At 40.3% G+C, this 24,261-nt stretch overlaps 1 protein-coding gene across 1 annotated transcript in view; it reads right to left on the minus strand.

Moving 5' to 3' along the window:
- CFAP47 (cilia and flagella associated protein 47) overlaps positions 1-24,261 on the minus strand; it is a 638,800-nt gene that overhangs the window by 410,841 nt on the left and 203,698 nt on the right. The window contains exons 34-35 of the mRNA XM_043505538.1: positions 4,365-4,462; positions 3,914-4,030 (exon numbers count right to left, since the gene is read on the minus strand). Of these exons, the coding sequence (XP_043361473.1) occupies positions 3,914-4,030; positions 4,365-4,462 (215 nt within the window). The remainder of the gene's footprint in view (positions 1-3,913; positions 4,031-4,364; positions 4,463-24,261) is intronic.

A 24,261-nucleotide genomic window follows, 5' to 3' on the forward strand; every position in this document is an offset into this window, starting at 1 on the left:
TTGTTCGATGGCAATTGAATGAATACAGGACATATGTGAGGACCCCTGGTTGAAACTAGAGACCAATGGTGTGAATGTACCAATTTTTTTTTATATATTTTTCAGGAGCAAGGCAAAAGGGCATAAGAGCAAGTATTTGGATGAATGGGCACAGTATTATGTATTGGCCCCATAGGCAGGCAACCAGTTTCGCTGGTAGTTCACAGCAAGGCTTCAGTGGTGAGGTGATTCTGAGTTAACAAGGGAAGGGGCATGCTAGGGGAACAGCTGACGTCCCTCTTATACTCTTTGGCAGCCAGGAAGCAGCCATCTGAAATGATTAATATACACCTGGGTGAGAATAATTTGAAATTTCGTAAAGTGATGGCATGGAGATTTAAAGCAGATCCCAGGGGTAATGGAAATTGGTCTGAAATGTTGCAGTGAGGAGCCACTGGGCCTCCAAGGATTGACAACGTCAGAAGGTGCATGATTCAGGAGGTGGTTAAATTTGCGTGGTAGTGGGGTGGATTGATGATTACCCACATGAGGGAGCATATATATTTTTGTCTGATGTGAGGAAGGGAATTGTTAACCATCTGGGAACCCAGCTGGGCAGCCAAGACAGCCAAGTTAATGGCTGACACCTCTTGCTGGCAGGTGTCCAGTACAGGTATTCATTTGATAGAGTTCTGGTTTCCTGGTAAATTGTAACTGGCAGTGGATTTAGGGAAAGGCATCCCCTAAGAACCCGGGAATGGGGCTGGGGCTCCTGATGTCAGGTACAGCTCGAAGACGACCCCCTTTCTGCAACCCCTTAACCTTGATATGAGGAAAGGGCAGTGGGGTCCCAGCAACGCGGTGTGACCAGCTGTGCAAAGGTGGGGGCTGACAGCAGCCCTCCACAAGGTTGAACACATTACAAAAGGAAAGATGATCTGCACTATACCGATTATTGCCAGATGTTTCCAGATGAGTTAATAAATTTGTAACCTAGTTAAAACACATCCCTGGTATCTTGTCTTTCTTCCCATGTGTTCAGGACAATGAAGTTGAATGCTTAGTAGGGAGGAGAAAGGAAATGCAAACTTCACTCAGTAAAGCAAGAATTAAGAACTTTTTCAAAAATGGAATCAGAACAGGTCCACTTCCCCACTGTCCCCAGATCCAAAATATCTTTTAAATTGTACATGGGGTTGCAATATTTGAAATATGAAAAGAGCAAATGTTATTGTGGTGAATTTCACATTTCACACCAGAGATATGCTATATTAAATCAGTTATAAAACTAATACCTCACCACCAAAAGGTACAAATACAGTATTTTCCCCAAATTTTAGTTAGCTGCAGCCCATGATTATGGATATCTTCAGGCTGTTTTTTTTTTTTAAAAAAGCTGATGATGGGAAGTTAATGGTGGTAAAGTCGCTTGTTTTACAAGATGTATGCAGTCTCAAACCATAGGATGGTGAAGTCTTAGGAATAATTCCTGAATCCAAAAGTATAGTCCAAAGTTGTACGTGTGCATGCAAACGTGCGTACACACATACACGTCCCACTTCAATTTTTTCCAGATTGAAAATTTTACCACTCCCAGCAGTAACAAGAAATCACCCTAAAAACCCCTAGAATCTTTCAAACTGAAAGAAGTTTTGCACACACAATATCCCAAGCACAGAATAGATTCCCAGATTTTGAAGCTGGAAGGGACCATTATAATCATAGTTTGCCCTCCTGTTTAAATCAACCTTAGAATTTCTTCCCATAAATCCTACCCCTACTTGATAGGCCTTTATTTATACACCTAATAACCACATTACCCCTTTCAACTAGAGAAGTGTTACACAAAAACTTTTCAGGTCAATGGCCTCTTATACAAAGTCAATAATTTTCATTATCCTTTTCTATTTACTGTAAAAGTAAAAATGTACCCAGGATAACAATGATAAATCTGTGTGTTATTTGTGCATGTTTTTCAAAAGACTAACAAAGAATAAGGACGTGTGGGGAGTAAGTGAGCAAGATTTTAATTGCTTTAAATTGTAAAAAAATGTCCAGTGCCACGGATGCCCCCCTGCTTGCCTTGCGTGACAAAGGGCTCTGTAACTCACCAGATGAGAAACAAGCAGCTAGAGAATTGTAATGGGAGCTCATATTCAGCTAGCTATTTATAATGACTTCTAAATCCATTTCAGAGTCATTGCTTTCCAGGATACAGACCCCCAACCTGTAAATACAGAGCCCCAACCATGGTCTACATGCAACGTTTTCAAAAGTTCCTAAGTGATTTAGAAGCCCCATTGAAAAAGTAAATTTCAGCATGTCTGAAAATTTTACAGTATAAAAAGCAGGAATGTGCTAATAAAGTTTGCAGATGACACAAAGCTGGGAGGTATTGCCAATACAGAGAAGAACCGGAATATCATACAGGAAGATCTGGATGACCTTGTAAACTGGAGTAATAGTAATAGGATGAAATTTAATAATGAAAAGTGCAAGGTCATGCATTTAGGGATTAATAACAAGAATTTCTGTTATAAACTGGGGACGCCTTACTTGGAAGTAACAGAGGAGGAGAAGGACCTTGGAGTATTGGTTGATCACAGGATGACTATGAGCCGCCAATGTGATATGGTCATGAAAAAAGCTAATGCGGTCTTGGGATGCATCAGGCGAGGTATTTCCAGTAGAGATAAGAAGGTGTTAGTACAGTTATACACGGCACTGGTGAGACCTCATCTGGAATATTGTGTGCAGTTCTCCCATGTTTAAGAAGGATGAATTCAAACTGGAGCAGATACAGAGAAGGGCTACTAGGATGATCCGAAGAATGGAAAACTTGTCTTATGAAAGGAGACTCAATGAGCTTGGCTTGTTTAGCCTAACTAAAAGAAGGTTGAGAGGAGATATGATTGCTATCTATAAATATAGCAGAGGGATAAATACCACGGAGGGAGAAGAATTATTTAAGCTCAACACCAATGTGGACACAAGAACAAATGAATATAAACTGGCCATCAGGAAGTTTAGACTTGAAATTAGACGAAGGTTTCTAACCATCAAAGAGAAGTTCTGGAACAGCCTTCCAAGGGAAGCAGTGCAGGCAAAAGACATATCTGGCTTCAAGACAAAGCTTGATAAGTTTAAGGAGGAGATGATATGATGGGATAGCCTAATTTTAGCAATTAATTGATCTTCAACTACTAGCAGTAGATATGCCCAATGGCCTGTGATGGGATGTTAGATGGGGTGGGATCTGAGTTACTACAGAGAATTCTTTCCTGGGTGTCTGACTGGTGAATCTTGCCCACATGCTCAGGGTTTAGCTGATCACCATATTTGGGGTCAGGAAGGAATTTTCCTGCAGGGCAGATTGGCAGAGGCCCTGGGGGGGTTTCGCCTTCCCCTGCAGCGTGGGGCACGGGTCACTTTCTGGAGGATTCTCTGCACCTTGAAGTCTTTAAACCACCATTTGAGGACTTCAATAGCTCAGACATAAGTTAGGGGTTTTACAGGAGTTGGTGGCTGAGATTCCTTGGCCTGCATTGTGCAGGAAGTCAGACTACATGATCATAATGGTCCCTTCTGACCTTAAAGTCTATGATTCTATCACCAATGATCCTGGATACAAACAATTTTTCTATAATTTATTCTTGGAACTTCAATAATATTAATAAACCACTCAAGCTTCAATTTTGTGGTTTATGAGGTCAGCTCCCTCAATGGAATTATAGTCTAATTACGTGTGTGCGCGCGCGTGTGTGTGTGTAAAATGCAGTAGTTTTATATGAAGCAGTATTTCAGTTTCTACATTTTAACAGTGCATCACAAAAAGTTCACTTCATCTCATTCTCACTCAAATGATATGTAAGATATTATTAACAGTAAAATAACAAAAAGATTCAAAATGTGAATGGGATATAAAACCATTTACCTGTATACCAATATCAAGGCTGATAGCATGAAAAGCATTCACGAGTATCAAGCAATTGTGCAAACGTTGTTCAGGAGTTCCCGGATTAGTATACATATTCACAAAGTGAGTTGAAATCTGTATAGACGATAAAATCAAACTCACTGTATTGCACTGGAGAAAACTAAGTATATATATATATATTCATATTCATCTTCTCATTATTACATGAATGTTCATATACACCCTGAACTAAATATTCCATCTTAAGTGCATACTCAAGAAAAGAGTATCACTGAAATAATAATTCAAGACTTACTATATATGGCTTCATCTTTTAAAGTTCCTGCAAGCCGAGAGTTCCAAAGTGAAAGTGGATAACCACAGTAGTAATAAATACTTAGATTAATGCTCATCCAGTTATAAAACTGAAAGTTTTTTTTAAATAAAAAGATATGAAAAAAGTTCTTACCAAATATGGGCAATAAGCTGCCATCTGTGCTGCCAATACCAGACCATCTAGAAGATCTCTGTCAAAATTTACAATCCATCTCATAGGTGGTACTTCACCTGTTTGAAACAATATGGCACAGGCTAGAATTATCTTCTCCTTTGACAGGTTTCAGAGTAGCAGGCGTGTTAGTCTGTATCTGCAAAAAGAAAAGGAGTACTTGTGGCACGTGCCACAAGTACTCCTTTTCTTCTCCCCTGAGAGATTCTACCTTAACTTTTCACAGAAAGGATGACTTATGAAATAACTACTAAAGACAAATTAATGTTGTAAATTAATGTTGTTGGGAACATATTGGGTGTGTGCCAGAACCATCCAGAGTACAGAAATGACTACTTGCATACTATGATGCAGCTGAATATTCACCACAAAGGGATTTCCAGTGTAAGCATCCCCAGTTCTTTTCAGCCACTTGAAATACAATTAAAGGACTCAAAAAACAGGAAGAAAGGCAGGTGGATTGGCACCTCGTTCATTATGTGTGTTGTTTAAGATTTAAGAAGTTCTTAACTCTATTTGTTTAAGTGCTTGGATTATAGATGTTTGTGTGTGTGCACGCGCACACATACACACACAGTTTCCTTCCATTCACAGGGGCACTGATATTTATACAAAGCCCCTGAAATGTAAGAAAACACTTGAATACTTTAAAGATAAACCATGTAGACCATGCCAGTGCAACTTCTTTTTTTTGTTTTTTTTTTGTTATTTTGCTTAAACCATTAAATTATTTGGCACTAATTAATCAACAAGCGTTATGTAAATGAAACTGAAGAGTTTCCATTTACGGATGCACAATTAAGCAGACAACTAGTTCTACCTTTGCTTCACCATATGCACTCTGATTCCTCACATAATTGAATCATCTTTGTTTTTCTGGTACTTTTGTGAAAAGTAATCACTCAGTTAAGTTGCCCATATTTCATAATTGACAATTATGTTTTCCAGCTTTAATATTTAACATCAGTCTTAAAATATTTATCCCCCACTCTTAAAAAGCAAAACTTTAACGAACTAAGGGAACAGTTTAATGATGTAAAATCTTAACCTGAAATACTCTTTAAAACCTTTAAAGTAATTATTGCCTTATACAAAAGGATTTTGGTCAGTGTCTATATATATACACATCATTAATTAAAAACAGAGAGGGTATCAAGGGTAAGGAATCAGCACCCTCTGCCCTGGATTCCTTAGTTACTGGATCACATGGGGACTGCCCATATATTTACTAAAGTGGCCCTCCCAGGAGACTATAACCTCATGCGCATTAGGGAAGATGATGAATGGAAGACCACCTTCTGAATGCACTGTGGTCATTTTGAATACCTGGTGTTGCAGTTCAGTCTGACCAAAGCCCCCACTACTTTCCAGCAGTTTATAAACAAAGTGTTCCAGGACATTCTGGACCAATATATAGTATTTTATCTAGATAACATCCCAGTCTTCTCAAACTACAAACACTGGTCATGCTTGAGAGGTTCTTGAGAGTTTATGGCCGCATGGACTCTATGCTAAGCTTCACACGTGTGCATTTGATCCTCTATGCTCTGCTCTGGAAAAATGGCCTGTGCGAGTGGTCCCCCACACCTAACATACATTTGATCAGCTGAATCTCGCCTTTACCACTGCACCCATACTGGCCCATCCTGATCCCTCCTGAATCTTTCTAGTAGAAGCTGATGCCTCTAGTCTGACAATCAGGGTCAGACTCTCCCAACAATACGGATCCGAACAAAACACTACACCCGCATGCCTATTATTCGTGGAAGCTTACTCCCAAACAGAACTAGGAGATCTTGGATAAGGAGCTCCAAGCAACTAAGATGACCTTTGAGGAATGGCAACATTATTTTGAAGGGACTCACCATCCAGTCCAAATATACACTGACACAAACAACTGGAGTATCTGCACAATGCAAAGGTATTAAACCAATGGCACCTCTAGTGGGCTCAATTTTTTTTTATGGTTCAACTTCACCATCACATATCACTCTGGAACCAATAACAGCATGGCCAACACCTTGTCCTGGAGCTTTGCAACTGAACCACATGGACCTAGCCAGGAACTGGCTCACATCCTCAAGCCCCTCAACTTCCTGAATAGTGCTCTGTGCCAGGACCTAGTCACACTGATTCATTCTGCCTCTGCCTCAGAAATTCTGCCAGACAAAAAAGCTACCATCGACAGGGAAGCAGACAACACTTTGAAGGGGGTTACATTAGAGAATAACCGCATTAACGTTCCCTCAAGTCAGGCAAGAGTGGTGGCCTTACAGCTATGCCATACCTTATCTCTGGACCATTTTGGTGAAGTGGTCGACCACCGTCAAGACAGTTGTGAGTCCACAGGACTCTGATAGCTTCACAATAAAATCCAATGCTTTAATGACCCAGGATCAGGTTGGAGTGTCTTCAGAATGGAGTATATTGCAGGGTTTGTGGTATAGCATCTTAGCTTGAGCACACACGTTGCAGGATTGCATGAAGGCCTGTATTATGTGGCACGTTCAGGGCCATGAAAAAAGACATCACCGCTGATTGTGAATGATACTTTATAGCCTAATTCTGGTATGAGGCCCTTCTGAGGTTCTAGCCACGCCTCTCCACCTTCTACTACCCTCTGTCCAATGGCCAGACGGAAAGGATCCATCAAATTTTAGAGCAATACCTATAACGTTATATTAACATTCATCAAGATGATTGTTTCTCACTATTACCCGATGTGGAGTTTGCAAGCAACAATGCAGATCACACAAAGAAGGGGAAATCCCCTTCTTTGACAACTATGGGTATCACCTCTGATTCCACTCACAGCTATCTATGACCTCTCCTAACCCAAAAACCACAGACTTGGTGTAGAGGATTCATCATATCCAGGAGGAAGCAAAGGGCCACTTGGAAAAAGCAAAAGTCAACTACAAAATGACATGCAGACCCAACATCTTCATTCAGACTCTCCCTATCCAGTCGGACAAACAGTGTGGCTCTCAAAAGAGCATCTCTACACAAAAAGACTGTCACGTAACTTGGACTTCCAGTTCCTTGGCCCTTTTCAAATTTGTCGCCAAGTTATTCTGGTCATTGTTGAACTACACCTACCCCGATCTTTCAAGATCCACCTGATATTCCACAAATCCCTCCTGAAAACCTATGCTAAGGATTAATTTCCACACAGGACCCAACCACCTCCCCCATCAGCGTGCATACAAGGCCACAAGAAATGTGTCATGCTTGAGATCTTGGATTCTAAACACCAGCAGGATAACCTTTTATATCTGATCGACTGGGAAGGCTATGGCCCTGAGGAATGTACATGGGAGCCAGTGGAAAACATTCACACAACTCGCTCTAATAGAAGCTTTGCATGAGAACCAATCTGAGAAGCCTGGACCCACAGAGCCTGGAAGGCGCCCGGAAGAGTGAGGTCGGGTCCCATGAGTCTTGAACCCAGGTCAGAAGGGGTTTTGGGAGTCATCACATTCCAATCCTCCATCTAGAAGCTCCTAGACAGCAGCAGAGACCAGGCTCCATGAAGCCCAACTGGGACAGAAGTCCCACCCTAATGCTCTGATTGGGCTGCAGCCCTTATTTAAGACAGAAAAAGAAACAGGAAGCTGTCCATACAACTGGGCTTCATCCTGCCACGGACTGCTGGTCTGGTGATTACTTGTTCCTGCCTTCTAATTTTGACCTCCTAGTATCCTCAACTCGGCCTGATCCTTGCTAACTGCCTCCTGATTCCTGCCCTCCTGTTCCATCATCTGATCCTGACTTCCCAGAAAGGTTATGGCTATCTATAGACTAAGCCTGACTCTTAGTACTGCCTCCTGGTTCCTGTCCTCTGGTTCTGTCACCCGAATATGATCTCCTGACCATATGGTATCATGACTTGACCTAACTCTTGGTAACTGCCTTCTAGTCCTGTCACCTGAACCTGACCTCCTGGTATCCTGACTCAGCATGATTCTTGATCCCTGCCCTCTGGTTTGTCTCTCAAGTCTGATTTCCTGTCATTCCAACCCGGCCTGATTCCTAGTAATTGACTCGTACCCCCTAGACCCTCAGTCTGTTCCCAATGCTAACCCCCAGACCAGGCTGCCCATGCCCCAGCTCTCACATTATTGAGCACATATATTGCCATGGTCTTCAACCAGTAGTCAAGAAAGGTCTGTCTTCTGGTCTCATAAGTTTGATATTACTGTGGAACACAACTATCAAGGGAATTCAATCTTCCCCAAAAAATGCATTCTATTTGGTAGCTTGGCTCAGGGACACTAAGCATTTTAAAGATGAAAAACAGTATCTTGAAATGTATCTGATAATCTATGAACAGCCAGTGTAATGAGCAGAGCACCAGAGTGAGACGGAAGTCGCTGTGTTTTGAATATGCTGTGTTTATGCACTCATTTCCCTGTACAGCCAGTTTCAGTTATATAGCCTGGAAGTCAGCAGGCACAGATCATTTTAGTCAAATCATTGCCCAAAAGCAAAGGGCGTAAGAGTCCAGAAGCAATAGAACTGAGAAGAACACTTAGCTGTAATATGACTATTTAAGGGTGGAACACTTCCCCAGTACCATGAGAAGCTCTGAATCTTCAAAATGTTTTCCCTTCAACAACATCTGTCTTGCTTGACTTTAGATTCAATCAGATGCTTCATCCACTCGCTTATCTCAGGCAGCCACGGGGACAGTCAGTTACAGAACCATCAGCACTGAGGATGAGCACATTATGGAGCTGATAATATGTAAACCATGATATGTCATGATTTTCCCCAGTGGCTTCACTAGGAGAAGATCTGGGGATTATTTTTCCAGGAAGGATAGCATACATCATTATCACATTTGCAAAGAAACCCCTTCCAAAAATTTCAGACAAATTTAATGAGAATCATCACATTTACACCGAATGAATGTACTGATTCCCAATCAAAAGCTCAGATGGAACAGTAATTCTGCAGACATTACAATTACTATATTATGTTTCAGATTCAATAAACAAAGAAGATTTCACCAAGAGCTAATTATTTAGATGTTAAAAGTCCACATCAAGTCTTGTACTAACGCAAAGTAAATATATTAACAAGCCATCTCAAAAAAAAAAAAAGCAATGACCTAGGGACAGTTATTTAAAATACTTTTGCTCTCATAAAGCAATCTATAAAAGACACTGATAAAATTATCTCAAACTAAATGTGTGTGTGTCATAGAAGAATTTTGCAGTTACTTCAAACATTATTAATACACACCCAGAATCAGACTCTTCATGTTAAATTATAATAGCCTGCATGCATTTATAATATTTGGAAATTGCTTCCATCAAAACAGTTAAGTAACTTGATTGTAAACTATACAGTTTTATTTCTGGAGAACAGATGCCCTTTCCAGACAGATTTACATAAAAACATTTTACCTCTAAATTTTCACCACAGTGAAAGAAATATTTCGTTCATTACAGAAATGTCATTTAGAATTTCAAGATGTTTTGCTAACTTCAGAAGTACAAGATTACCAGGGAACAATCTAGCCTTCCATTAGTGATCCAAAACTACTTTTGAAGCACAGGTCAAAAATAATTATTTAGAAGACAATTTTGTACAGACATTCTTATCTGCTGGATAAGTGTCATGTCTTAGGAGGTTGTCATTGTATAGAGAAAAAGTGCTCTGTAGAAAAAAGTACTTACTTAATGTTCATGCAGCAAGAAAAAGCCTAAAGGATATGATTCAGGGTGCTATAAAGGACAGAAATACTGTACATGTAAGATCAAACTTATGACCTGACACTTTGGCATGCTTCTCAGTGACAGTCAGTTCAAAAGCTTCCCTTTTAATTTTATGATCATGTTCACCAATGTGAGAATAAAGATGTAGTTTAGTCTAATTTATTTGATACTAAAGTCGTTGCACTACCATGCACAGCATAAGACACAGATTGTCCTGTGATTTTTTTTAAATAGCTACAACAGTCTGCTGTATAGAAAAACAAAAACTCAAAATCCATGGAAAAGGGAAAAAAGGACAGTAGGAAAGTAATTAGCCTATTAATAATTAACCACATTATAAAAATGTCAAAATATGACAAACTACCCTACTATACACTAGAACAAAAAATGTTTACATTTAATATATCTTTTGTGCATATATAGAGCAGGAACACTTCAGTAGCTGGAATATTTATTTCGTTTATCACTGTATACAAGTTATTGCAGATATTTCAGTACATACACACAGAGAATGTGAGTGGATGCTGTGCATCCTTACCCATAGCGCTATGAAAATGTACCTAAATCCTAATCTGTAACACCAACAGCTACTCTAGCACGGGCCTTCTCCAGTATTATGGTTTTGTTTCAGTGTGGACATCTAGCAAGTTGAGGAGAAGAGAAGATCCAAAAATATTTTTTAGGTAATTTAAGCTACAACTAAGACCCAGGTTTCAAGAAGTGAAAGGCCATTGGAGTAAGCTATAAAACCACAGCATTCTTGTCAGCAAGTTAAGGAAGTATGGGCTGGATGAATGCACTATAAGGTGGGTAGAAAGCTGGCTAGATTGTCGGGCTCAACGGGTAGTGATCAATGGCTCCATGTCTAGTTGGCAGCCGGTGTCAAGTGGAGTGCCCCAGGGGTCGGTCCTGGGGCCCGTTTTGTTCAATATCTTCATAAATGATCTGGAGGATGGTGTGGATTGCACTCTCAGCAAATTTGCGGATGATACTAAACTGGGAGGAGTGGTAGATACGCTGGAGGGGAGGGATAGGATACAGAAGGACCTAGACAAATTGGAGGATTGGGCCAAAAGAAATCTAATGAGGTTCAATAAGGATAAGTGCAGGGTCCTGCACTTAGGATGGAAGAATCCAATGCACCGCTACAGACTAGGGACCGAATGGCTCGGCAGCAGTTCTGCGGAAAAGGACCTAGGGGTGACAGTGGACGAGAAGCTGGATATGAGTCAGCAGTGTGCCCTTGTTGCCAAGAAGGCCAATGGCATTTTGGGTTGTATAAGTAGGGGCATAGCGAGCAGATCGAGGGACGTGATCGTTCCCCTCTATTCGACACTGGTGAGGCCTCATCTGGAGTACTGTGTCCAGTTTTGGGCCCCACACTACAGGAAGGATGTGGATAAATTGGAAAGAGTACAACGAAGGGCAACAAAAATGATTAGGGGTCTAGAGCACATGACTTATGAGGAGAGGCTGAGGGAGCTGGGATTGTTTAGTCTGCAGAAGAGAAGAATGAGGGGGGATTTGATAGCTGCTTTCAACTACCTGAAAGGGGGTTTCAAAGAGGATGGCTCTAGACTGTTCTCAATGGTAGCAGATGACAGAACGAGGAGTAATGGTCTCAAGTTGCAATGGGGGAGGTTTAGATTGGATATTAGGAAAAACTTTTTCACTAAGAGGGTGGTGAAACACTGGAATGCGTTACCTAGGGAGGTGGTAGAATCTCCTTCCTTAGAGGTTTTTAAGGTCAGGCTTGACAAAGCCCTGGCTGGGATGATTTAACTGGGACTTGGTCCTGCTTTGAGCAGGGGGTTGGACTAGATGACCTTCTGGGGTCCCTTCCAACCCTGATATTCTATGATTCTATGATTCTATGATAAAACCTACTGCCATCACCACCGACTACTGTATTTGATCAGAGCATGCTGTCTCTGTCCTTCATATATTTTAATTGTTTATGTCTGCAATTGAATTCATTTAGATGTCCAACTTCCCAACATTCAGATCTAATAAGATAGTTAGGGATTGAAATAAGTGCAACTGTGGGCACAAACAGTATCCACGACATTGAATTTGAGATCAAAGCCTGGCTAACAATCAGGACCAAAAGTTAAATCTTATTCTTGCATCCCATGCTTCTATTTTTTCCCCTCAAAAATGACTATAATTCAAGCCTGGGATGAAACTTTTGTTGTTTTGGTTTTGTCTCACTTCCATGTTTGAACAGTGAGCTCCCAACAGTTTACAGTTAGAACTAGAGCTGGTCAGAAAATAAAAATTTCTCCCACAAGAACTTGCAAATGAAAAATCTTGCTTGAAATTTTTATTCAGAATTATCTTTTTCTTAAGAAAAAATCAAACCAATTCAAAATGAAAAAATTAGTTTCATTGTGACTTAAAAGAGAATTTTGAGTTTTTATTTAAAAAACAATGAAAATAATATTAAGTTGTAACTAAACGAAAATTGTCATTCTGAGTAGACATGAAATGTAATTTCAGCTTTTATTCATTTTGAATGGTTGATTCCAAATTAAAGCTTTCTTTTAGACCCTTTTTGTTGGAAAAATTTAAATTTTATCAGGGTTAACTTTTTCCTACCAAAAAGAGAAAAGATTGATTAGACTGTATTTTTCAGCAGGAAAACCTTCCACTCAAAAAATTTGAACCCGTTCTACTTACAACATTTAAGAAGTCTGTCCAATCTGGTCATAAGAAGGCACCAACTGTCAAGTTGTTTACAGCGACTGCATCACATGGTTTTTAATAAATGTAATGTTTCAATGATCAAGTAATTTTGATATAGTGTGCCCTTCAATCCACTTTATTCCAGATTATTTCTCTGACCTTAACAATTAATTTTTTTCTCTTTTTGTCAAATTTTATATCACTAATAGCCCTAGAAGACAGCTAACAATTCTGCTTCTTTTTGTAGCTCAGCCTGTGCTCTCTCTCCTGCATCCATGTTTTTTAATCAACTCTGCAAGTTAAACCTTCTACAGTTTTTAGTTATCCCCACATGTGTATTACCCCTTGGCTTTGTTATACCTACAACATCTTCACATATATGGCTAAGCTAAGGAAATCCATGAACATGAATGCTTTGGTTAAAAGTTACACTATATGTTAATCTTATTTATATTTTATAAATATACTTTAAGATTAACAGTACGTCTCATTTAGTTTCATGGAATCCATTCTAAAATTAGAATATTATAAAGTAAGTTAAAACATTTGATCATGTTTTCCCATTTAAAAACGTTTACAAGTACATTTTTTGTATTGGAAACAGTTAATAGTTCTAATATCAAGCAATTTACTTACTCTAAAATACTTGGGAATAAACGAATTAGTGACAGAACAAAATGTAAAAGTAGTTATCTTTTCTAACTGTAATTACAGCTCTGGCATTAAAGCCTCACGCTACCTGCTCTGATATAATTAAACTTTCTAAACATAATTAGTCAGTTTCAGTGCTGATAAACAATGGAAATCAGAAGTCACGAACAGGACATTTATTTTTTTGATCAAGCATACATTTTAGCTTTTCAAACATTGATTACATCGAGGGGTCTTTCGATTAAAATACTAATGAGTATTTAAGCAGAGAGTCTCAGCCTTTCAAGTACTAGCGGTCATTCTGGAAACTCCACAAGAGCCCAGTAACTACACCCACTGTTCACACAAATATGTATCAGATCTGATCATAGATAAGGTTAAGCTTTTGTCACGGATATTTTTAGTTAAAGTAATGGACCAGTCATGGGCAATAAACAGGGCTGGCCTTACTATGAGGCGAACTGAGGCATCCGCCTCAGGTATCAGACTGTGGGGGGGGGGGGGGGGGCGCTAGTAGGACCCAGCATGGTAGAAAATTTTGTCTGCTGCTGTTGCATATGTATGCACAGACATGGTGGAGTGCTGTGTTGGAGGAAGGAGGGCACAAGAGACATGACATAGGCAGGCAGGAAAAAAGGTGAGAGGGAATAACACACAACAGCAGGAGCTGCAGGGAGAGAGAGGAGGAGGAGCCTCTTATGTACCTATCTAGCACCCCCAGGAGCCTGGACTGATTAACACCAGCTTCTCAGGGAGCTTCCTGTTTCCTGCTGCTTCCCTGAACCCACTTGAGGAGAACAGGCAGTCAACTGACAAAGTAGTAGGAGCCAGTTAGGCATTTAAGACGCTGATATCTTCCCTCACTCAGGCCCTGCTACCAGCCTGCTTATTTGTCCCCTTCAACTGAGTGTTGAGAGCCACTATAACTGGAACAGAACAGTAGTCATGAGTGAAAGAAGAAAATGCCCCTCTGGGGCAGCATTCAGAAAAAGAAAGCAAGCAAAGGAAGCTTTTCTATCTAAGCAGGAAGGAGCTCTCCTGAGATACATAGACACAAATGTTCACGGTGAGCCTTCCAGCCCCAGTGAGGATGTGAGTGATGAGGAGATGCGTGATCTTCCAGTTAGTCAGAGTGCAGGTGACCTGGCAGCTACTGCAGCATCCATATCTCCATCTCAAATGGATGTAACCATGCACATTCCTGAAGAAAAGCGTAGATCAGAGAAGAATGTGGTGGAGGCGCAAGAAAAAGCTGATGCTGAGGTTAGTTCCTTAAGTCTAGATGATCCAGGACTGTGGACCCACTTGAGCAGTAGCCTGAGGTACTTGCTGTAGCTCATACAGTATAAGGAAGTGAAAAACTTCATGTTCCCCAAAGACAATGAAAATAGAAGTTTCCATCCAACACATTACTGGCATGAAATCCCCAATGGTGACAAAGTGGAGAGGCCATGGCTTATGTACTCAAAAATGCAGAATGCTGCATACTGTTTTTGTTGCAAACTCTTCCAGTCTAATGTTCCAGACACATTGGGTTCTACAGGAACAAAGGATTGGAAAAATCTGGCATGCCATGAGAAGGCAGCAAATCACCAGAGAGCATTCCAGAGTGGAAAGAGCTTGACATGAGACTAAGGTTAAAGGCCACCATAGATGATCAGCATCAAGAGAAGACTGCATCAGAGTCTCTTTACTGGCAAAATGTTCTGAAAAGGCTCATTGCCATTGTGAGAATGCTTGCTACCCAAAACCTAGCACTGTGTGGCACTTCAGACGAGCTGTATGTGCCGAACAATGGAAACTTCCTTAAAACTGTGGAGCTGATGGCCGAGTTTGATGCTGTACTCCAGGAGCATCTAAGAAAAGTCACCACCCGAGAAATGTACACACACCACTACCTTGGAAAAACAATTCAAAATGAGATCCTACAATTACTGGCAATAAAAGTCAAACAGAAGATTGTGGCAGATCTGAAGGCAGCAAGATATTACTCTGTTATTCTGGACTGCACACCTGACATCAGCCATACGGAAAAAAATGACTTTAATGGTGCGTTTTGTAACAACAACAGAACCTAGTAAAAATGTCCCTGTAATGGTGACTGTCAGAGAGTATTTTCTAGAATTTATTGACATTGATGATACTACAGGAGCTGGTATGACAAATGTGCTTCTTAAAAAGCTGGAAGATACAGGAATTGCGATAGCTCACATGAGAGGGTAGGGCTACGATAATGGTGCCAACATGAGAGGAAAGAACAGAAGAGTGCAGACACAGATCCGAGAGTTAAACCCTGGAGCTTTTTTTGTTTCATGCAGTTCTCATTCATTGAACTTGGTGATCAGTGATGCAGCATCAGGGAGGCTGCTGAATTTTTTAATGTAATTCAAAGCATCTATGTATTTTTCTCTGCATCAACTCATCGATGGCAAATTTTGAAGCAACATCTGGGAACATCCTCTCCGATACTGAAATTACTGAGTGACACATGATGGGAAAGTCGAGTGGAGGCGAGAAAAACGATCAAACACCAAATTGGGAAGATAGATGATGCCATAGTTGCCATTATGGAGGATAATGCTATGACAGGAACTGTTCATGGGAGAACAGTGGCAGAGGGAAATGGAATCACTAGAAACATACATAACATCAAATTTCTGTGTGGCTTAGTGTTGTGGCATGACATACTGTTTGAAATAAATGTTGTAAACAAGAGAATCTGGAGCAATGGAACAACTGGACAAAACAAAAGTCATACCTATTGTCTTACTGGTCAGATGAGGAATTTCAAAACGTTCTCAAGAGTGCACAGAAGTTGGCAGAGGAACTTCACACTGAAGCTATTTTCTCACCCATTCAAGAATACAAGAGTCACCAAAGAAGAAGACATTTTGATTACGAGGCACGGGACAATCCCATAAGATACCCCAAACAACAATTCAAAGTTGAATTCTTTAACCAGGTGCTAGATCATGCAATACAGTCAGCTGAAGAACGTTTCATGCAGCTCAAGGAACACAGCAGTATATTTGGGATGTTGTAGGATATTCCAAAACTCCGCACTATACCTGAAGAAGACCTACACCAGCAATGCAGGGCACTAGGGACAGTGTTGATACATGATGACATATGCGATATTGATGCGAGTGATTTAGGTGAGGAACTGAAAGTCCTTTCAAGATACATTTCAGCAGGATCAACTCCAAAGGCTGTTCTGGAATATATGTGCACAAATAAGATGACCACCCTCTTTCCAAATGCTTTTGTTGCTCTGCGCATACTTCTAACACTTCCTGTAACAGTTGCCAGTGGAGAACGCAGCTTCATCAAGCTGAAGTTAATAAAAACACATCTATGCTCCACAATGACACAGGAGAGGCTGGTTGGCCTTGCAACCATCTCAATAGAGCAGAGGTGGGCAAACTAAGGCCCACAGGACTGTCTTACCTGGCCTCTAAGCTCCAGCCAGGGATGCTAGCCCCCGGCTCCTCCCCACTGTCCCCCTCCTGCGCAGCAGCCTGACACTCCTGCCGGACAGCACGGCAGCGTCGCTGGCTCTGACATGGTAAGGGGGCGGGGCAGGGAGTGTCAGGGGGCAGTCAGGGGACAGGGAGCCGGGGTGGTTGGATGGGGCTGAGATTCTGGGGGGAGGTCAGGAACGGGGAGCAGGGGAGGTTGGTTGGGGGTGAGGTCCCAGGGCACGGTTAGGGGGCGGGGGTGTGGATAGGAGTTGGGACAGTCAGGGGACAGAGAGAAGGGGCAGCTGGATAGGGGGTGGGGTCCCAGGGTGCGGTGGTCAGGGGACAAGGAGCAGGGGTGGGGTTGGATGGGTCAAGGGTTCTGAGGGGGGCAGTCAGGGGACGGGAAGTGGGAAGGGGCGGATAGGGGGTAGGGGCCAAGCTGTTTGGGAAGAGACAGCCTTCCCTACCCGGCCTTCCATACCGTTTCGCAACCCCAATGTGGCCCTCGGGCCAAAAAGTTTGACCACCCCTGCAATAGACCATAAACTGGCCCAGACTGTGGATCTTCAGGAAGCAGTTCAAATCTTTGCAACCAAGAAGGCACAGAAAGCACCACTTTGATTATTCAAATAGATAAAAATGCCAGTGTTTACTATGCAGACAAGAAAAGTTACATTTGCTGTTCAGCTGTCTGAAAGTTAAGTGTTACTTAAAATTTTTGAACAAGGCATTTTAAGTTGTTAGTTCTCCTTTATTGGGGTTGGTAGCAGAGCAATGCTATGAGATGAGCAGAACAGGAAGAAGGCAGAATTGAAACCTTTCAAAGTTTTGGGCCAAGTGAGGGGACATGGGGGTGTCATTTGAGTTCCCCGCTTCAGGTGCCAAAATGCTGTGGGCCGACCCTAGCAATAAACAAAAATTCATGGAAGCCCGTGACCTGTCCTTGACTTGCACTAAAAATATCCTTGACAAAATGAGGAGGCAGGCTCAGCAGGCACTGCTACTGGGACTCCCAGGTCCCCCACCACTGCGGTCAGTGGGAGCTCCAGGTCGCCCGCTGCAGTGGGGAGTGAGAGCTACAGAGTCCTCCTGCTCATAGATTTGGGCAGCTGCGGGGTAGTCCCCACCCCCCGCTAGGCAGCTGCAGGGTCCACCGGCCACCTGCCATGGCAGAAAATGTCACAGAGGTCAATGGAAGTCACGGATTCGTAGCCTTAATCATAGATAAGCACACAGTCACAACTCTTTACCATAAACATGGAACATCAATATATACTCAGAGTTGTGTGGAAGGAATATTAAGAGAAACACTGGTATTACTTGTGTCAATACAAACATTCGTGCTACTTCTTTTAAAGCAGAGTGACTTTATCTTTGAAGTTACAATGTTATATGGAAATCAGATTTGAGTCTGTTCAGATTCATAATTAAAAATTCCACTTACAAATAATTACTTCCAAAATGGCTTGCAAAAATAGTACCCCTCTTATGCAATTCTGGGTCTTTGTCATTTGGCAAGCATTTGTGTAAATATAATAAAAACTTTATTTAGAATATGTCGTCAGTCAAATTCAAGTTTAACTTTGGCTTCAGATAAAAATAAGTCTGTAAACAATTTGAATGCCTTTTTGTCTGTGATAATCTCAGATTATTTCTTCATATTTGGTAAGAACCAACAGTATGCTCAGTGAGATACAAGAAACAAAATTAAGACTGACCCTGCCCTGAAGAATTTATAGTCCAATAGACAGAAAAAGATGACAGGATGCACTAGGAGGCTCTGAAGAAGGAATAAGAGTATGGTTTTCCGTCCCTTGAATGTTTGATATAATTCACTTCTTGTGGCTATTGAGGAAGAAATGTCTTTAGATTGGACTTGAAGAGGGAGGGGAGGAAAGTGTTGTGGGAATGATCCTAAATCCACTGAAAGCAATGGAAACACTCCCAGAAATGCCCTGAGAGCAGACAAGAAATTTAAACTTAAAGTAGTGGACACTGGAAAACCTGTAGAGTCATTCAAAGAGACAAGGCAACACAATAAAATTGACTGGTGAGGAAAATAATTTTAGCAGTCACCCATGTAATTAATTTAGAATGTCATTAATAAATATCAAAACTGATCAAATCTTGAACTTCTTAATCCATTCATCATAGGGATAACTGACATTCATATTTCTAGATAATTTTCTGGCAAGATGGAAAGTAGAAATTTATTAAAATGAAGCTTTGGTTTTTAAAAAAGCTCACCCATTATTTTTAAAAAGAAAAAAAGTTACCTAGATAATATTTGAAGATAAAAAACCCTAAAAATATTAAGATTCCAAAGTGAAGCTCAGAAATACTTGGAAATACCCAATTTAGGTAGCCCATACAAAACTTAATTCTTCCTCGTGTTTATGTAATAGTCAGAGACAAACACTAAATTAGGATGCAATTAAGGTTACAAGTACATATCAATAATTTGGGGTAAAATGCATTGCAAGGATGTTGCAATTATAAACCTTAAATTTTATCCAATAGTGACACCATAAAAGAACTGCGAGTATAATTAAAGTGTTTTAGTGTTCGTGGTGCCAGATTAGATTACATGGCTTTTAAAACCATTGGATTTTGTTTTCCTCATGGTGCCGCTAAAAGGAAGAGGTAATTTTTTTTTGGGTGCCCTAACTGTGAATCGCCATTCCTTAACATGTTTTGATTTCTTTAAATTGAATCTTAAATCTGAATTTCCTGGATTTATAATACAGTAACTCCTCGCTTAACGCTGTAGTTATGTTCCTGAAAAATTCAACTGTAAGCAAAACGATGTGAAACAAATCCAATTTCTCCATAAGAATTAATGTAAATAGAAGGGGTTAGGTTCCAGGGAAATTTTTTTCACCAGACAAAAGTATATACACACACACACACACACACACACACACACACACAGAGAGAGAGTATAAGTTTTAAACAAACAATTTAATACCGTATACAGCAATGATGATTGTGAAGCTTGGTTGAGGTGATGAAGTCAGAGCGTGGAAGAGGGTGGGATATTTCCCAGGGAATGCCTTCCTGCTAAATGATGAATGAGCACTTGGCTGAGCCCTCAAGGGTTAACACATTGTTGCTAATGTAGCCTCACATTCTACAAGGCAGCATGAATGGAGGGAGGGGAGACAGCATAGCAGAGAGAGACACACCCTGTGTCTGAGAGAGAGTATTGCCCCTTTAAGAACGCTGACCTTACTCTAAGTACACTGCCTTTTTAAGTAGATCCGCAAGTTGTGACAGCAGCTGCTGCCAGCAAGTTCCCTACATCCTGAGCCCTGTTGTGTCCCTGCCCCTGCTCTGTGGAGATAAGGTACAGGAGCAGGGGGAGAGGGACACACTGACATTAGCATCCATATTCTTCCCCCTCCCCCCACACACACAAAACGAGCAGGAGGCTCCCGGGAGCAGCTCCAAGGCAGAGGGCAGGAGCAGCACATGGCAGTGGGGGGAGGGACAGCTGAACTGCCCGGCAATTGATAGTCTGCTGGATGGCTGCCGCACAGGAACTTGGGGAGCAGGGAGCTGATGGGGGGTTGCCGGTCCATCCTGGTTGCAAGCCCCCACCAGTTAGTTCCAATGAGCTGCTCTTTCTGCAAGCAGCAGACAAAGAAGGCGGCTGCCAAACAATGTTATACGTGAGCACTGCGCAACTTTAAACGAGCATGTTCTCTAATTGATCAGCAAAGTAATAACGAAACAACATTAACTGGGATTTTAAGTGATGAGTTACTGTATTTGCTTTTGTGATAATTACAAAAAATCACTGAAATGCATTTTACCCTAACTTACTGTTACATACTTACAATCTTAAATCGATGTTAAACCAGGTTTTTGTCTGGGAGGTTTTTTTATGGCTTTTTTTTAATTTCAAATGTCATACATGAACCCTAAACAAAAAACTCAAAACAAATACAAGTATCATATGCTAACAATGTTTTGAAGTAGGGTTGTCAAACAACTAAAAAAATTAATCGCAATTAATCGCACTGTTAAACAATAATAGAATACCATTTATGTAACTATTTTGGGATGTTTTCTACATTTTCATATATACTGATTTCAATTACAAAACAGAATACAAAGTGTACAACGCTCACTTTACATTTATTTTGATTACAAGTATTTGCCCTGTAAAAAAAACGAAATAGTATTTTTCAATTCACCTAATACAAGAACTGTAGTGAAATATCTTTATCATGAAAGTTGAACTTACAAATGTAGAATTATGTAAAAAAAAACCCTGCGTTCAAAAATAAAATAATGTAAAATTTTAGAGCCTACAAGTCCATTCAGTCCTACTTCTTGTTCAGCCAATCACTAAGACAAACAAGTTTGTTTACATTTGCAGGAGATAATGCTGGCCGCTTCTTATTTACAATGTCACCTGAAAGTGAGAATAGGTGTACTCATGGTACTGTTGTAACTGGAATAGCAAGATATTTATGTGCCAGATGCACTAAAGATTCGTATGTCCCTTCATGCTTCAACCACCATTCCAGAGGACATGCGTCCATACACAACAACGATCCAAAGCAATGCAAACCGTCGCATGTTCATAATCATCATCTGAGTCAGGTGCCACCATCAGAAGGTTGATACTCTTTTCTGGTGGTTCAGATCGTGTAGTTTCGTCATCACAATGTTGCTCTTTTAAGATTTCTGAAAGCATGCTCCACACCTTGTCCCTCTCAGATTTTGGAAGGCATTTCAGATTCTTAACCCTTGGGTCGAGTGATGTAGCTATCTTTAGAAATCTCACATTGTTACCTTCTTTGTGTTTTGTCAAATCTGCAGTGAAAGTGTTGTTAAAAAGAAAAACGTGCTGGGTCATCATCTGAGACTGCTATAACATGAAATATATGGCAGAATGCAGGTAAAACACAGAGCAGGGGACATACAATTCTACCCTAAGGAGTTCAGTCACAAATTTTATTAATGCATTTTTTTTAACAAGCGTTATCAGCAGGGAAGCATGTCCTCTAGAATGGTGGCCGAAGCACGAAAGGGCATACAAATGTTTAGCATATCTGGCATGTAAATATCTTGCAATGCTGGCGACAAAAGTGCCATGCAAATGCCTGTTCTTACTTTCAGGTGACATTGTAAATAAGAAGAGGGAGGCATTATCTCCAGTAAATGTAAACAAACATGTTTATCTTAGCGATTGCGTGAACAAGAAGTAGGACTGAGTGGACTTGTAGGCGCTGAAGTTTTAAATTGTTTTGTTTTTGAGTGCAGTTATATAACAAATATAAATCTACATTTGTAAATTGCACTTTCACGACAAAGATTGCACTACAGTACTTGTATGAGGTGAACTGAAAAATACTATTTCTTTTGCTTATCATTTTTACAGTGAAAATATTTATAATAAAAAATATATTTTGATTTCAATTACAACATGGAATACAATATATATGAAAATGTAGGAAAACATCCAAAATATTTAATAAATTTCAATTGGTATTCTGTTTAACAGTGTGATTAAAACTGCAATTAATCACGATTAAATTTTTTCAGTTAATTACATGAGTTAACTGCGATTAATCGACAGCCCTACTTTGAAGAGATAAACTCTCTAGGTGTTTTTTGTTTTTTTACTTTAGCTTTTACAGTCAGAATCACTAGTATGCTATGGCTGCTTTGCCTCTTTATCCAGTTAAGCTAGATTTACAGCTATTTTGCAACACAAAGCAGTAAAGTCCTTTCCTCCTACCTTTTGCACCTCCCTAAATTCCCCCTCTTTCCTGTCCTCTACAATCCCATGCACCCACAGCCCCTTCTCCCTCTTGCATCCCCCAGCATGCACGCAAATGCATACACACCAGTTTTCTCTTCCCTCCTGCCCGCATTAAGAGAAGACCCAGCGTAACAGATTTTGAGAAGAAATATTTAGATTTATTGTCTCTGCCATTTTTTTAAAACAGAGTTTATCTATTGCATAATATCATCATTTCCTTCAGGGAAACTCACAAGTAATTTTCCTCTTCCAAACTGGACACCATCTCCCACTGACTTCAATGGCACTGAGGTCATAATTTGATGCCCTCTTTCAAAAAAGCCTGTACTTCCAATTGTTCCCAATAAAAATTAAGTCCAGGAAGATGTTGGCCCCCTATTCTGTCAGGAAACAGAGAGGACACTCAATCCCAGTGAGAACTAGGTGGGATGGATTCCCTGTTCAGAATGGCCTATGGTTTCAGTCCCAGTGAGAACAGTATGCGCTATTTTGATAGAGAGCAGGCCTGCAAGAAATTCTCTGTGGAATAATATTATTCTTTAGTCCCTGCTGGAGAAACTGTCATTCATGAAAAACAATTGGAAACATGACCATTAATCTTAAATTTTAAAATAGGTCAAATTTAGGCTAGGTACATATTTCAGTGATTAAACTATATGACAAGTTTGACACCTCAATGTTATCCTGTTAAAACCAGATAAAAGAAAAGAAAGTCTGGCACCAGGCACTAAATTTCTTATAAGACTCGTTTTATTTAATTTTAAATCCTAAACTAGTTAATGAATGTACTTATAAATTCTCAGAAAAAAAACGTTGTGCACTCAAAGAGTAGTGCTGTAATTTTGGGGAGGATATACTGTACAGGGTTTGAATCCTTACTTTCAGTGCAAAACAACTCAACTTTAACTATGGAGCCACAACCAGATACTTCATACACTAGTCTTTTACTACATAATCACATACTGTTTTTCCCCACAGTTCAAGAGCAATAGGTTTACTACTCATTTTTCTTTCATTAATAAAACCGAAACTTAATCTGCATGACAAGCATTTGGACCACAGAGCACGCATCATTTATATCTGTCTCTCAAGCTTAATAACTAAAAAACCCAATTAAAAGCTTATTTTGGATTAGACCAATATTATATAGGACCTTTGAATAAATATATGCTAATACATAAAGACCCTGAAGTTATTTAAATACCATGTATCATTTCAGCATTCCAAATAAGACAAGACAGTTGATTTCTAGAGATTATTACATACCTCTCACCTTTCACTATGCCATTTCATACCACCACATAGAGTATGAAATAATGAAAATGCACTGCTTCTCCCATATTATTACTGAAAATAGCAATGGTTATATGAACTGCTTTGGACACACATAGCCAACAGCGCTCCCTCTGCATCCCCCACGTTAAATGTCTAAACAGCTAATTCACAAACATAACTAGAACAAACTAAACCTATGCGCCTACCAAGGTGCCTTTTGGATTCCACATCTAAAAGATCTTTCAGAAGCTGCTGGAGCATGCAAGATTCAAAAGGTTTACCAAGTG

This window comes from Dermochelys coriacea, chromosome 1, assembly GCF_009764565.3.
Source record: "Dermochelys coriacea isolate rDerCor1 chromosome 1, rDerCor1.pri.v4, whole genome shotgun sequence".
NCBI classification, from domain to species: Eukaryota; Metazoa; Chordata; order Testudines; family Dermochelyidae; genus Dermochelys; species Dermochelys coriacea.